The following is a 17003-nucleotide window of genomic DNA, read 5'->3' as shown; positions in this document are numbered from 1 at the left end:
ATGGTCGAATTGCTGTAAAGAAACCACTACTAAAAGGACACCAATAGGAAGAAGAGACTTGCTTGGGCCAAGAAACACGAGCAATGGCATTAGACCGGTGGAAATCGTCCTTTGGTCTGATGAGTCCAAATTGGAGATTTTTGGTTCCAACCGGCGTGTCTTTGTGAGACGCAGAGTAGGTGAACGGATGATCTCCGCATGTGTGGTTCCCACCGTGAAGCATGGAGGAGGAGGTGTGATGGGGTGCTTTGCAGGTGACGCTGTCTGTGATTTATTTCGAATTCAAGGCACACTTAACCAGCATGGCTACCACAGCATTCTGCAGCGATACGCCATCCCATCTGGTTTGCGCTTAGTGGGACTTTCCAGTTGAAGCTGGTTGAGAGAATGCCAAGAGTGTGCAAAGCTGTCATCAAGGAAAAGGGTGGCTACTTTGAAGAATCTAAAATCTGAAATATATTTTGATTGGTTGAACACTTTTTTGGTTACTACATGATTCCATATGTGTTATTTCATAGTTTTGATGTCTACACTATTATTTTACAATGTAGAAAATAGTTTAAAAAATAAAGTAAAACCCTTGAATGAGTAGGTGTGTCCAAACTTTTGACTGGTACTGTAAGTATTCAGACCCTTTACTCAGTACTTTGTTGAAGCACGTTTGGCAGCGATTAGAGCCTCGAGTCTTCTTGGGTGTGACGCTACAAGCTTGGCACACCTGTATTTGGGGAGTTTCTCCCATTCTTCTCTGCAGATCTTCTCAAGCTCTGTCAGGTTGGATGGGGAGCGTTGCTGCACAGGTCTCTCCAGAGATGTTCGATCGGGTTCAAGTCCGGGCTCTGGCTGGGCCACTCAAGGACATTCAGAGACTTGTCCTGAAGCCATTCCTGCGTTGTCTTGGCTGTGTGCTTAGGGTCGTTGTCCTGTTGGAAGGTGAACCTTCGCCCCAGTCTGAGGTCCTGAGCGCTCTGGAGCAGGTTTTCATCAGGGATCTCTCTGTACTTTGCTCCATTCATCTTTCCCTCGATCCTGACTAGTCCTGAAACACAACCCCACAGCATGATGCTGCCACTACCATGCTTCACCGTAGGGATGGTATTGGCCAGGTGATGAGCGGTGCCTGGTTTCCTCCAGACGTGACGCTTGGCATTCAGGCCAAAGAGTTCAATCTTGGTTTCATCAGACCAGAGAATCTTGTTTCTCATGGTCTGAGAGTCCTTTAAGTGCCTTTTGGCAAACTCCAAGCGGGCTGTCATGTGCCTTTTACTGAGGAGTGGCTACCGTCTGGCCACTCTACTCTAAGGCCTGATTGGTGGAGTGCTGCAGAGATGGTTGTCCTTCTGGAAGGTTCTCCCATCACAGAGGAACTCTGGAGCTCTGTCAGAGTGACCATCGGGTTCTTGGTCACCTCCCTGACCAAGGCCCTTCTCCCCCGATTGCGCAGTTTGGCCAGGCGGCCAGCTGTAGGAAGAGTGTTGGTGGTTCCAAACTTCTTCCATTTAAGAATGATGGAGGCCACTGTGTTCTTGGGGACCTTCAATGCTGCAGACATTTTTTGGTACCCTTCCCCCGGATCTGTGCCTTGACACAATCCTGTCTCGGAGCTCTACAGACAATTCCTTCGACCTCATGGCTTGGTTTTTGCTCTGACATGCACTGTCAACTGTAGGACCTTATATAGACAGGTGTGTGCCTTTCCAAATCATGTCTAATCAATTGAATTTACCACAGGTGGACTCCAATCAAGTTGTAGAAACATCTCAAGGATGATCAATGGAAACAGGATGCACAGGAGCGCAATTTCGAGTCTCATAGCAAAGGGTCTGAATACTTATGTAAATAATCTATTTCTGCTTTTTATTTTTTATAAATTTGCAAAAATGTCAAAAAACCTGTTGTTTTCGCTTTGTTATTATGGGGTATTGTGTGTAGATTGATGAGGACAATTTTTTACTTAATCCATTTTAGAATAAGGCCGTAACGTAACAAAATGTGGAAAAAGTCAAGGGGTCTGAATACTTTCCAAATGCACTGTTTTGGCCAACAATTGGAGTGACACTCACACGCTGGAAATAAGCACTTTCCTTTACTGGTGCTATAGAGAGCGTTGTATGTGTAGTCTTTTTCCCACAGCAGTTGACCAGCTGAGAGTTTTGGGTCGTGCTTAGCAATTAGCAATTAGCAATTTGTTTTGGGGAGGGAGGAGGTGATAGAGAATTGGCAACAGCTGTCTCAATGTCACTTTAGTCCATGCCAATCTGTCCATACAAGATGGGCAGGGACTCTGCTGTCCTAGCTTCAGGGGGAAGCTAGGACTTGATATCATAAATAGGCATATCAGACAATAAGACATGCTGATACGTAATATAAAGATAATGGCAGTCTCTGGTTTAGTAAGAATCAGTGTCACTTGTGACAAGCGCATGCAAGCATGCGTAAAGGTGAAAGTGTGTTCCTCTGTCACTGCAGATGTCTATCTGTGGTCTACCAGGAACCACTCACCCACCCACCCACACACACACACACACAACTGATCTAGATATGACTCAAAATGTACTTTTCCTTTTCTGCATATATTTGAATTGATTACACATTACTTTGAAAAACTAAGAAATAGGACAATTTGATATGTGTGTGCGCGCTCCCTCCCCAGTCATAATGTAAAACTAAACAGTGAATACCTGTTGAGTCAGTCACAATGTAAAAAGTGTAGGAGTGAAGAAAGTGGATTTTGACCAATCATACTTTGGCAGGGATTGGAAGACTAGTCAAGATCGAGGGAAAGATGAACGGAGCAAAGTACAGAGAGATCCAGAGCGCTCAGGACCTCAGACTGGGGCGATGGTTCACCTTCCAACAGGACAACGACCCTAAGCACACAGCCATGACAACGCAGGAGTGGCTTCTGGGACAAGTCTCTGAATGTCCTTGAGTGGTCCAGCCAGAGCCCGGACTTGAACCCGATCGAACATCTCTGGAGAGACCTGAAAATAGCTGTGCAGCGATGCTCCCCATCCATCCTGACAGAGCTTGAGAGGATCTGCAGAGAAGAATGGGAGAAACTCCCCAAATACAGGTGTGCCAAGCTTGTAGCGTCATACCAAAGAAGACTCAAGGCTGTTATCGCTGCTAAAGGTGCTTCAATAAAGTACTGAGTAAAGTGTCTGAATACTTCTGTAAATGTGATAATTCAATTTTTTATTTTTAATAACATTTCTAAAAACCTGTTTTTGCTTTGTCATTATGGGGTATTATGTGTAGATTGATGAGGACCATTTTTTAATCATTTTAGAATAACGTAACAAACTGTGGAAAAAGTGAAGGGGTCTGAATACTTTCCAAATGCTCTGTATTAATGCCTTTCGAGCAGAAGGACACTTAAGAGGGTTTTCCGGAGGGTTTTCTTAGTGAAGTGAAACTGCCCCATGATGCGCTCAACTACTAGGATTGTTGCATCCTGATGTCATCACAAAAGAGCCATATTAGATTCTGAATAATGTCTGGGGCTGGGGAGCAGCCCCATATTACAAGACAACGGACACACCTCCATTCTCTATCTTGGCTCTTCTTCCCTATCGTCACGTCTTTTCTTCCTCTCATTGAGTTGCGTAAATAAACAGAATACAAGAATGAATGGCACTTAATTCTTGAATTTGAAATTTAAACACGTGAACTACCCCAACCCTGCATTCTAGATTATTAGGGTTGATTACCTGTCTGAGTGTTCCATGGTACAGAGTAGAGACCTGCTGACATGCGTAACATTACAGGTTAGAGACTTCCTGTAGTAATATCTTTCTGTTTCTGTCCCAAATGGCACCCTTTTCCCTAGTGCACTACTTTTGACCAGAGCTCTAGATAGTGCACTACTTTTGACCAGAGCCCTGGACAAAAGTAGTGCACTATGTAGGGAATAGTATCATTTGGGACTAAACAATATCTTTGACTGGTAATGCAATATCTTTGACTGGTAATGAAAAGGAGAACGGGGGAGGAGATAAAATGAGAATATAAATGCTGGTGCATGTAGCATCAGTCAGACAAAACAAGTAGCCTACCAACTTCAGCATCACTCAAGAGAGTCACTGGACACAGCACCAACAAACAATTAACTGGAACATGACTTCTACACACTGTAAGTCTGCCGTCACACTATTCTACCGTTCTCCCTGGTCAAATAAACTGGGTTGTATTTTATCACTCACTCTCCCTCCGCTCTTGCTCTCCTCCTCCTTTCAGATCTCTCACTCCTCTCAGTGCTCGTGGTGTTGGTAGTTAATGGGAGTCCCGTGCCCAGCGCGCCCTCTGAGCTCCCGACGTCCGGATGGACCTCTGGAGAGGAGCTCGCGGTAGAATCGTTCTCCGGTGAACCGGGCGCGCCCCCGAAATGGAAGAAGGTAATCAAGCTGCTCATTCAGGAGGTGATCAACTTCCGAGACCAACAGGTGAGTTGTTTTTAGATTTACTTTTGATTGTATTATAAATGGCTCTTTAAACGTTATAATTGAAAACAACAATACTAACATTGAAAATAATAAATTAAACCAATCTGAAAAGTATAACTTTTATTCCTCCTTGTGTTGTAGTTTGTGGAGGAGTTTCAGAAGCCTGTGGAAGAGATGTCATCATTCCTACAGTACCAGGTCCCCTCCATCCCCACACACCTCTCCAAGACCCCCTGCTCCACATCAAACTACAACAAGGTAAAGATGAAGTTGAATGAATGAATGGCTCAGACCTGTGTCTGGAATTCAGTCCAAATCATGAAGCCAAGGTTTCCTTTTGTGATCAAAATGAAAAATCCTATAAATGAAACTGTGAGGTTGCAACATGCAGACATCTTTACTGGCTGACATTCGGAGTCTGGTTTCTCTCCATGTTTCTTCCATCTAGAATCTAGGGAGTAAAAAATCAATTTTTGATGAATTGATTGACAGTGTTTGTTGTCCCCTCTCCTCTAGGAGGCATGTCTACAGCAGATCAGTCATGGTCTACAGGTGTACCAGGTTCTTCTCCAGCACCTTAAGGCTGAATACCCACAATCCACCCTGCTCCCCTCTGCCATGCACCAGACTACTGTCCTGATAGGGCTGGTCAAAGACAAGGTATGTAATAGTAATATTATGTTATAATACTACTTAAATACCCTCATAATACTACTTAAAGGTGCAATCCGCAGTTGAAACAACAACAACCCTTCTCACCACCACTGTTTCGGTAAAAAGCTGAGGGATGGGGCTGGAGAAATGTACCCACTATCAAATTCATAGACAGAGCTATGGATGCAAGGACTGACCATCCATGATATCTAAATGAAATGTAATCACTTTTTTTAAATTTATTTTTACAAACATTGGAGTACAAAATGGGTATATATATATAATGTATTTATAGGTCCTAAAATGGATGTAGCAAATGCAGATTGCTCCTTTAAATACCCTTTTCTTTAGAAAGTTGACTTTCATTGTGGTCCATGGATAGATTTTCCCAGACTTGCTTTAGTTCCTCCAGATGCCTAGGATTTAGCAGTCTTGTGGCACACAGATTACCTAATGTATTGTCTCTTTCTCCAGATGAAGGCTGCTGAGGTAGTAGAGGACCTGTCTGCCAGTGAGAGGGAGCGTGTGCTGGGTGAGGTGTCTACAGGGACAGAGTGGGAGAGGAAGACTAGCGTTCACGCCATCCTTAGTGAGCTACGTCACTTCCTGGTCGACACCAAGATAACCCTCTATAGCATGGGGAAGAGGGGCAAAGGCTGGCAGTAACCATGACAACACCATGGTGGGAAGAGGTGTGTTAGATCAGGCCTGGAGGAAAAACCTGCACTGATGTGTCTTATTCTCTGAATCGGCTGTTTATTTTTAGTTATTTAATGTAATACTTGACTTAACTTGAAAACGGTCAGTTATTTATATATTTATTCATGTATTTATGGTTGAGATGAAAAATGTATTGAATTTATTTAAAAATTGGATTAATTTATTTGATCTCGAGAAGCTTTGTGGATCTAACTTTCTAGAAACTTTTGATACAAATATATATTTAATATTATTTTTATAGCAAATAGTGTTCTTTTCATACAAATGGATTTTTCTAATGATGACATGTTGATGGATTTCAAGCACAGAATTACATTTATCTCTAAGTGCCTTTACAGTACATTAGTCACTGCATTTCATTGTGACTACTACTAGTTTGATGGTGGTTGTACCCATCAAATGTCCCATTAACAATCACCCATATTAGCAAACTTATTTCATTTCAAACTTCACATTTCTCTAGTATAGACTACTTATCGTAATGAATGATCTCAGCAAAATGCCTGCGATAAGTGATCGGTGTCGATAATTTTCAGTCCATCGTCCCAGCTCTAACTGTGACAAATGTTTTGGATATAAAGAGGAATAATAAATGGTATCTGAGAATAGAGAAATGTGTTGCTCCTATGTTGTTCACCAAACATTGTTTCAACCAGATGGTTATTCTCACAACATGTTGTCATCACAACAAAGCATTTCAATTTCCACTGATCGGTAGGTGAATTGACCAAGCAGCAGAGTGCGAATTAAGTGGGGTCTCAGACCCCCCGAATGAGAAATTAGTCCCCCTAAATTACAGGGATGCATAAATTAATTAAGGCTACAAGAGTGTGTGTACAATCGCCGAATGTCATTACACTTGTTGGTGTTTTGTAACAGATGTCTCTTTACATTAATGGCGCGAGTGCACAGTACACAGTTTGGATGCTGGAATTATTTGAGTGGACGAACATGCGCAGGGGGCCTACTTTTTAAAGTTATATGTTTGAAACTAGCTAGGTTTCCATCCAACTGGAGACAGATTTCATTTTCACACCAATGGTGTGTTTTTCACTTAAGTTTTCATGTACTGAATAAAAATCTAAAGTTCAATGAGTTTCCATTGCATTGTCAACTTTACCGATAGTTAAAAGCAAATGTGCCTACACTGGTGTTGGTACATGTGCTCTAGCCAACAGCTCGCAGATACAGTGCGGGTAGGCTCGTCTGCATGAGAAATTGATGAGGGGAAAATAAATAACAAATCTACACACAATATCCCATAATGACAAAGCATAATTTATAATTACAATTATTCGGACCCTTTACTCATTATTTTGTTGAAGCACCTTTGGCAGCAATTACAGCCTCAAGTCTTCTTGGGTATGACACTACAAGTTTGGCACACCTGTATTTGGGGAGTTTCTCCCATTCTTTTCTGCAGATCCTCTCAAGCTCTGTCAGGTTGGATGGGGAGCGACACCGCACAGCTATTTTTAGGTCTCTCCAGAGATGTTCGATCGGGTTCAAGTCTGGGCTCTGGTTGGGCCACTCAAGTACATTCAGAGACCTGTCCCGAAGCCACTCCTGCATTGTCTTGGCTGTGTGCTTAGGGTTGTTGTCCTGCTGGATGGTGAACAGTCGCCCCAGTCTGAGGTCCTGAGCGCTCTGGAGCAGGTTTTCATCAAGGATCTCTCTGTACTGTCCTCCGTTCATCTTTCCCTTCATCCTGACTAGTCACCCAGTCTGTGTTGCTGAAAAACATCCCTACAGCATGATGCTGCCACCGCCATGCTTCACCGGGGATGGTGCCAGGTTTCCTCCAGACGTGAAGCTTGGCATTCAGGACAAAAAGTTCAATCTTGGTTTCATCAGACCAGAGAATCTTGTTTCTCATGGTCGTAGAGCCCTTTAGGTGCCTTTTGACAAACTCCAAGCGGGCGGTCATGTGCCTTTTACTGAAGAGTGGCTTCCGTCTGGCCACTCTATCATAAAGCCCTGATTGGTGGAGTGCTGCAGTGATGGTTGTCCTTCTGGAAGGTTCTCCCATCTCCATAGAGGAACTCTGGAGCTCTGTCAGTGACCATCAGGTTCTTGGTCACCTCCCTGACCAAGGCCCTTCTCCCCCGATTGCTCAGTTTGGCCGGGCGGCCAGCTGTAGGAATAGTCTTGGTTCCAAATTTCTTCAATTTAAGAATGATGGAAGACACTGTGTTCTTGGGGACCTTCAATGCTGCATAATTTTTTTGTTACCTGTCCCCAGATCTGTGCCACAATCCTGTCTCAGCGCTCTATGGACAATTCCTTCAACCTCATGGCTTGGTTTTTGCTCTGACATGCAGTGTCAACTGTGGGACCTTATATAGGCAGGTGTGTTCCTTTCCAAAGCATGTCCAATCAATTGAATTTACCACAGGTGGACGCCAATTAAGTTGTAGAAATGTCTCAAGGATGATCAATGGAAACATGACGCACCTGAGCTCAATTTCGAGTCTCATAGCAAAGGGTCTGAATACTATTTCAGTTTTTTTAAATAAAATTTGCAAACATTTCTAAAAACCTGTTTTCGCTTTGTCATTATGGGGTATTGTGTGTAGATTGATGAGGGGAAAATATAATTTAATCAATTTTAAAATTAGCAGTGGTGAAAAAAGTACCCAGTTGCCATACTTGAGTAAAAGTAAATATACCTTAATAGAAAATGACTCAAGTAAAAGTGAAAATCACCCAGTAAACTACTACTTACAGTTAGAGAGTGCATACATTTTCATACTGGCCCCCCGTGGGAATCGAAACCACAACCCTGGCGTTGCAAACCCCATGCTCTACCAACTGAGCTACACGGGACTTGAGTAAAAGTCTAAAAGTATTTGGTTTGAAATATACTTCAGTACCAAAAGTAAATGTAGTTGCTAAAATATACTTAAGTATCAAAAGTAAAAGTATGAATAATTTAAAATTCCTTATATTAAACAAACCAGACAGCACAATGTTATTTTGTATTTATAGATACAGTGGGGGAAAAAAGTATTTAGTCAGCCACCAATTGTGCAAGTTCTCCCACTTAAAAAGATGAGAGAGGCCTGTAATTTTCATCATAGGTACACGTCAACTATGACAGACAAAATGAGAATTTTTTTTCCAGAAAATCACATTGTAGGATTTTTACTGAGGTGATCTTCCTGTCTGGGTTGGCGCCCCCCCCCCCTTGGTTTGTGCTGTGGTGGAGACCTCTGTGGGCTATACTCGGCCTTGTCTCAGGATTGTAAGTTGGTGGTTGGGGATATCCCTCTAGTGGTGCGGGGGCTGTGCTTTGGCGGAGTGGGTGGGGTTATATCCTTCCTGTTTGGCCCTGTCCGGGGGTTTCTTCGGATGGGGCCACAGTGTCTCCGGACCGCTCCTGTCTCAGCCTCCAGTATTTATGCTGCAGTAGTTTATGTGTCGGGGGGCTGGGGTTAGTTGGTTATACCTGGAGTACTTCTCCTGTCTTATCCAGTGTCCTGTGTGAATTTAAGTATGCTCTCTCTAATTCTCTCGTTCTCTCTTTCTCTCTGAGAACCTGAGCCCTAGGACCATACGTCAGGACTACCGGGCATGATGACACCTTGCTGTCCCCAGTCCGCCTGGCCTTGCTGCTATTCCAGTTTCAACTGTTCTGCCTGCGGCTACGAAACCCCTACCTGTCCCAGACCTGCTGTTTTCAACTCTAAATGATCGGCTATGAAAAGCCAACTGAGAGACCTGAGCCCTAGGACCATACGTCGGGACTACCGGCCGTGGTGACTCCTTGCTGTCCCCAGTCCGCCTGGCCTTGCTGCTATTCCAGTTTAAACTGTTCTGCCTGCGGTTATGGAACCCCTACCTGTCCCAGACCTGCTGTTTTAAACTCTAATGATCGGCTATGAAAAGCCAACTGAGATTTATTCCTGATTATTATTTGACCATGCTTGTCACTTATGAACATTTTTGAACATCTTGGCATGGTTCTGTTATAATCTCCACCCGGCACAGCCAGAAGAGGACTGGCCACCCCTCATAGCCTGGTTCCTCTCTAGGTTTCTTCCTAGGTTTTGCCTTTCTAGGGAGTTTTTCCTAGCCACCGTGCTTCTACACCTGCATTACTAGCTGTTTGGGGTTTTAGGCTGGGTTTCTGTACAGCACTTCGAGATATTAGCTGATGTAAGAAGGGCTATATAAAATAAAATTGATTGATTGATTGATTAATACAGGTAACGAGTGGAGGACAGAGGAGCCTCTTAAAGAAGAAGTTACAGGTCTGTGAGAGCCAGAAATCTTGCTTGTTTGTAGGTGACCAAATACTTATTTTCCACCATAATTTGCAAATAAATTCATTAAAAATCCTACAATGTGATTTTCTGGATTTTCTTTTCTCAATTTGTCTGTCATAGTTGACGTGTACCTATGATGAAAATTACAGGCCTCTCTCATCTTTTTAAGTGGGAGAACTTGCACAATTGGTGGCTGACTAAATACTTTTTTCCCCCACTGTAGCTAGGGGCACCCTCCAACACTCAGACATAATTTACCAACTAAGCATTTGTGTTTAGTGAGTCCGCCAGATCAGAGGCAGTAGGGATGACCAGGCATGTTCTCTTGATAAGTGTGTGAATTGGACAATTTTCTGTCCGATTAAGCATACAAAATGTAACGAGTAACGATAGCTAACAAACTTTGGTACATTGCGCTGTTCCGTAAATTTCACCTTATTTTAGCGCCCCAAAAACGTAATACTTCCAGGTCAACTGTAATATGAATACCATTGTAAAGCAGTTTCTCCCCTTTCCAGCAAAATCAATGCCGAGACCTTCATGTTGCCCGTCTCTGCATGATTGAAGGCGGCAATGGAGCTCCGCCGGGGTGTTTTTAAAAATTGCGGGTGGGGAAGCGTAAACTACTGCGTGATCGTGAAAGGGGGAGATATGTGGGGAAACTGCTTTTTTTCACCCGATTTGTCCAATTTATCACCACTAAAATGTAAATAAAACACTATAAAGAGTTTATATAATGTCTCATTACATACCTATTTGAAGGTTTGTGTCGAATTTGAATAGGGTTTTTAGGGTGGCGCTAAATGTATCTTCACAATTAAACTGTGGCTGTCATTACCATGTCAACAAACGCTTGAATAGAAACGTAGTTCACACCCCGGATTTTGACGCCAACACGGTCGCTACAGTCCAATTAGTTTTCATTGCAGCCTCGTTTGAATGCCGCGGTTGCGCAAATGTGTACGGATTGGGGTTAGTCACCGTTACTTTTGGGTGTCAGGGAAAATGTATGGAGTAAGAAGTACATTATTTTCTTTAGGAATGTAGTGATGTAAAAGTAAAAGTTGTCAAAAATATAAATAGTAAAGTACAGATACCCCCAAAAACTACTTGAGTAGTACTTTTAAGTATTTTTACTTAAGTACTTTACACCACTAAAAATAAGGCTGTAACGTAACAAAATGTGGAAAAAGTCAAGCGGTCTGAATACTTTCCGAATGCACTGTAAGTTATTTCATCTGTAGCCTAATAAAACTGCATGTTTTCCCAAGTCGTATTTGGAGGACCATATTTACATTACATTTTAGTCATTTAGCAGACGCTCTTATCCAGAGCGACTTACAGTTAGTGAGTGCATACATTATTTTTGTTTGAGTATTTTTATTTTTTTCATGGACCACACACCATATCATCACGTGACTCCAATTTTACCTCGATATGATGGTTATCATATCAATATTTGCACATTAAGGCGTTTCCACCACCATTTCTCGCATAATTAATTTACATTTTAGTCATTTAGCAGACGCTTTTATCCAGAGCGACTTACAGTTAATTTGACCGACAAAACGATCCCACCTTGTCTAGCTTATTTTGTTTTGTCGACATTTGGAAAGTTGACCGACAAATGTTGTTTCCATCAGGCCAGTCATGACACTTTTTATCCGACATGTACTTTACTCGCATAAAAAGGTTGGATGGAAAACTGGTTAATAAGATGAAAACATCATTACTGGTTGTGTTCATGAGAAATTAAAAAGTAAATGTTTTTACACAGTTTAGTTGTCTTTAGGCTACTATTAGGCCCATAAAAATGTATAGGAGGTTCCATGGTATAATTCGCACTCAAAGGTGATTTATAAACAAACTCAGGTCCACTTCCAACCAACAGGCAGACATTTTATACAGGATCATTTAAAGTAAACAGACAAACACAGATCCATGACCAAATGACAAGACAACAAGGTTTTACATGTTTTCAAACTGAGAGGAAACTAAATGAGAGCGAAACGGTCCATCACACAGCAGTAAAGGTGCAGTTTCAGAATAAGATGTCCATCATGCCATTTGGTGTTCAGAGCTTCAGGTCTCCGACCCAAACTGAGTGTAGTGACAAAGAAAGTTCCAACCATCCTATAATATATTGGCCAAATAGAAATTGGTGAGGGAAAGATGGCGTCCATTTCCATGGTGACAGCTGGGAGTCACATGACCATGTTTGGAGGAGGTGATTGACCGGGTCAGGGTTGTCCTCAGCCCCACAGCAAACTGGAAGAGAGAAAACAAGCTCAGAGGTCATATTTGTCTGAATGGTATGGCCAGAGACGGTAGAGAAAGCGAGACACCCCACTTGCCCCAGGGCGAGACATCTCACTGGCAAAACATTTCTGGTCGGGACAATAAGTTGACCAGAGCCAGCTATTCCCTCTCTCGCGTGAGCATGCCAGATATTATGGAGGAACCATGAGCTCACGCAGGAAAAGCATTCTCCCGAGTGAGCGGAAACGCCCACTTACACAGACAGGAACCATGACCATTTCTTTCAATGGTAAACGGCCTGAGTAAACTATCTTATTTATGGTATTGCTACCTATTCCCTATATAATGCACTACTTTTGACCAGAGTCATGACACCGTATTTCCTATATCAGATGGACAAACCACAGACAGACACACAGAGACGGACAGACATACACAGCGTACCTCAGGATGTTGGGCTCCGGCATACCAGGATCACCCCCTCGGGCGAAACCTGTCAATCAAAAACAAAAGAGAGCAGAGATGAAGAGAAGCAAATTGTTGAAGAAACATTAGTTGCACTCCTGAGCTTCGTTTTTTCAAAGCCTGTGTAACGTGACATCTGTTCGTATCTGAGCGGTTTTCCAATAAAACAGTCTCCATCATATCCTCTGACTCAAACACAGGTGACGTAGTTATCTAGCGTCAGTAGCGTGTTCCTGATAAGGGGTGAACATGCGTGTTGCGTGGCCAGCTATTGACGCGTCATAACATTCCGAACTGGAGCTTCAGTTGGGCAGCTTTGGGATTTCCCCTACCACCTTCCTCCACCCCTCTCTCTCCCTCCCTCTCGCTTTCCTCCTCTGTTTCCCCCATCTCTTATCCCTTTTGGCCAGCAGTTCTCTCTGTGGTCCAATAAAGATGTCAGAGAAGGAAACGGAATGTTGGAACTGACTACCCTTATAGCTAAGACATATTGCAAAGATGAACGGCTAAAAGCTGTGCGTGTCAACGAATGGAGGCGATTCAACATCTAGAATTGTCGTGAAATTAACAGATAACGACAGCCGATCTTCCGGTCAAAAGCGATAGGACAGCCACCCACTGCTTCTGACTGTTCGTCATCACGGTGTGTTTCAGGGTTGCGTAAATAGTAGGCGTTGGATTTGTTAATTTAAAATTCAAATCACTTCCTGAATTGATTGACTTAAATTCTAACTGACCCCAACCCTGGTGTGTTTAGTCTCCAATGCCTACTATTGACCTGAGAGAGGGGGGAGGGGAAAAGAATAGCAGCAATGCTCTAGGAGTGGACTCATCTTTAGTCACATTTCTGTTTCTGTAACACTTCATTCACTCCATTCATTCATGCCACCACATTACATCAACCTCCTCATTCCCGACACACTGCTGACATTCTGGGTTTCCCAATCACTTTCTCTGAAGATAGTTAGCGTGTATGTGTGTGTACTGTGTAGCAATGCTAGCTTGTGGCAGACACTCAGTTTCCCTTGTGTAATTATCTCCCTCCTAGAGAAGCTGTAACCATTTCCTTCCTACCCTGGAGCTAAATGTAACTACTGGTCAGATACCGAAACTGTCCGGGTCCTCTGTGGTCTACCCTGGGCTAGGTGTGGTCTCCTACGTCTGTGGTTAGCATTAACATTATCCCGGCCTGTAGCAAGTTGATGACAATAGCAATTTGCACTGGTCTATGAATACAGGTCATGATGCACCCCCCCCTCAGTTAGCACCTAGAGAGGGAGACAGACTTGGAAAGTAGGGATGCAGTTAGAGGGAGATGGGTAGAAAGTGAGAAGGGAGTAGGAGAGGAGGCAGAGAGGGTTGGAGAAGAGGAAGGAAAGATGTAGAGAGAGGGGTGGAGGGACAGAAGGCAGAAAGTCGGCCTCACAGTCTCATGATGAGGTAGCCCTGGCTGCGACTTCAAAATCAGTCTCACCCTCGGCCCAAGAAGGAATTTCCTATTGGGCTAAAACAGCATTTCTCAAACTTGGTCCTGGGGACCCCAAGGAGTGCACATTTTGGTTTTTGCCCTAGCAGTACAGAGCTGATTCAAATAAGGGTAAATCCATTTAAATTTTTAGTCGCCTCTGTAGCTCAATTGGTAGAGCATGGCGCTTGTATCGCCAGGGTAGTGGGTTCGATCCCCGGGACCACCCATACGTAAAAATGTATGCACACATGACTGTAAGTCGCTTTGGATAAAAGCGTCTGCTATATTCTTCCCATATTTGCATATGTTATAGCTATATTATTATTATTATTATTATTAGTCATTTAGCAGACACTCTTATCCAGAGCGACTTACAGTTAGTGAGTGCATACATTTTCTTTTCATAATGGTCCCCCGTGGGAAACGAACCCACAACCCTGGCGTTGCAAACGCTATGCTCTACCAACTGAGCTACACAGGAATCACTTTTTGAAGGCCCATTTTGATTTGAACGAAATCTTCCATACCCATTGTAGAAGTGCTCAGAAAGTGACTTTTTGGACCTGAATGCCAAAACATTCAGGAGATAATGGTGCTCAATGTTGACCCATTTTGCATACCCCACCATACCATAAGACATCCATGTCTTCATCACTGGAAAATATAAATGGTTGAGATTTACATAATTTAAAGCTTACAAACAGGGTTGTAAAAGCATTTGATAAGTTCTGGGGGCGGGGGGGGGGGGGGGGGGGGAGAAATGATATTTTTCCCCATATAAAAATTGACATATGTTATAGCTTATACCCTATTTTACTTCATCTGAGGTTTTTGTGTTGTGCCCGCCATCAGTTGAGACGCAACCTGCTCTTGAATACAGTGTGGGTGTCATGTTTTGGCTGATAAATGTACTAAAATGGGAATCAAATTGTATGACATGACTGTAAGTCGCTTTGGATAAAAGCGTCTGCTAAATGGCATATTATTTATTATTTAAAATGTATGCACTCACTAACTGTAAGTCACTCTGGATAAGAGCGTCTGCTAAATGACTAAAATGTAAATGTAAACTTTAAAATGGTACCACAAAGATGGGCGGAGGTCCACACATCAGAGAATGTTGACTTGAATGGGAATATCTGTGGTTTTAAATTATACCGTCAATCCTCAATAGGAAACCTATTGAAATCATAGAAATATAGATCATAGAATAGACATGACCATTTAAGTTGACATTCGATGTTGAGTGGACTGGCTGTCATCTAATTAGAAGTACAAATGTTGATTCAATTAAAATGTCAATGGTGTATCAGCTAAATTGCAGTGGTCTGAAGGGATGGGTCCATTCTATGAAGTATATTTCTATGATTGAAATGACGCATAGTTTTCAAGAGCATGTGTCAACTGGCACAACACAGAAACCTGAAATGATGTGAAATAGGGTCTAAGCTACAACAACAAAAAAGCTACAACAACAAAAAATCTGAGTTTACACGTTTTTAGATAATTGACATTAAAGGTTTAAAAATGACATTTGTTTTTTAAATAATAAAATAGTTTGAGAACACTAAGCTTTTAAATTATATCAAACTCAACTGTTTATCTTTTCCAGTGATGAAGACATAGGTATCTCATGGTATGGTGGGGTATGTGGGCACTTTTTATCTCCTGAATGTTTTGGCCTCAGGTCCACGTCTTCCATGGCCAAATGTATGGAAAGTTGTGTTTAAATCAAAAGGGATGCTATCAAAAAGTTATTGAATTCAAATGTATTTACCCATTGTCAACTCATCAAGCTTTGATTCTTTTTTATCAGCAGTGTAGTGCTAGGGCAAAAGTTTGAGAACCGCTGGACTTATGGTTAAGACTTTGGTTTCTCCCGTGGGAGACCACAGATCTCACCCGAGAAACATGCAAAAGTCGTACACACACACCGACCAACAGTGGGAGTCCCAAATGTGTGTTTTGCCTAATTTTTGTTAGCTACTTTCGTTTGACAGGTGGGGTATTCCTGCGGTAGCTGATTCAGCGAATGTCTCACTGGTTTCGTTTCCCCATTCACACCCCTGGCTATGATGACTGGGTGTGATTTAGCCGTTATTTCGACAGGGAATCCATGTGTCTCACTACGGCCACAAATCTCCATAAATGTGGGGACGTAGTTTAGCTAAAATTAGCTAACTGAAATTGGAAAAACATACAGCTGATTATGCAATAACAATTGCATGCAGTGGTCGCATTACACAAACGAGGTTCCCCGAATTTGAATTTGTTAATCGTAACCAAATCTCAACCTTGCTAGCTATAGCTAGCAACATACCACGTCAGCACAAATAATTGGACATAGCCCGAACTGCTAGCATGCTAAGCTAACCAACTAGCCCCCGTACTGACCCAGGTAGAGCACCGTGGGAATGAAACCCCAGCGGATGACGAACTGTCCGGCCTGGAATACCGTCTGCAGCCGCTGCTTGGTCTCTTTGCTGAGCTTCGCCATGGTAGACAGGTAGCTAGTTGATTCACTGGTTCTGGCTCTGAAGGACGTGAAAAATCGAAAGTCGACGCATGGCCGTAAAGCGAGGCAGGTGGTTTTGAGTTTTTGCGACAGTTGGTACAATCAGAAATGTGACGAGCGCCACTTTGTGGACGCAATGGGAAATGTTAATCTGCTCCAAGCAAACTCACACTTCTCAAATGAACATTACGCTTAAAATGATCATAAAT

At 42.8% G+C, this 17003-nt stretch overlaps 1 protein-coding gene and 1 pseudogene across 2 annotated transcripts; one reads left to right on the top strand and one right to left on the bottom strand.

Annotated features, from left to right (window-relative positions):
* The first annotated feature begins 4014 nt into the window (after positions 1–4014).
* Positions 4015–5829, top strand: LOC311120454 (interleukin-6-like; annotated as a pseudogene). The gene is made up of 4 exons: positions 4015–4445; positions 4587–4703; positions 4962–5105; positions 5574–5829. The product of its transcript is annotated as an interleukin-6-like (transcript).
* A 6144-nt stretch (positions 5830–11973) lies between these two features.
* tomm7 (translocase of outer mitochondrial membrane 7 homolog (yeast)) lies at positions 11974–16843 on the bottom strand. The gene is made up of 3 exons (XM_084152933.1): positions 16674–16843; positions 12791–12839; positions 11974–12355 (listed from the first exon to the last, which is right to left on the bottom strand). Exons 1-3 carry the CDS (start codon positions 16774–16776, stop codon positions 12340–12342), a joined length of 168 nt encoding a protein of 55 aa, XP_084009059.1. The 5' UTR covers positions 16777–16843; the 3' UTR covers positions 11974–12339.
* Positions 16844–17003: the final 160 nt, after the last annotated feature.

This window comes from Coregonus lavaretus (assembly GCF_964263955.1).
Source record: "Coregonus lavaretus genome assembly, chromosome: 3".
Classification (NCBI taxonomy): Eukaryota; Metazoa; Chordata; class Actinopteri; order Salmoniformes; family Salmonidae; genus Coregonus; species Coregonus lavaretus.
The sequence above is the reverse complement of the archived record's forward strand: the minus strand, read 5'-3'. Positions and strand labels throughout refer to the sequence as shown.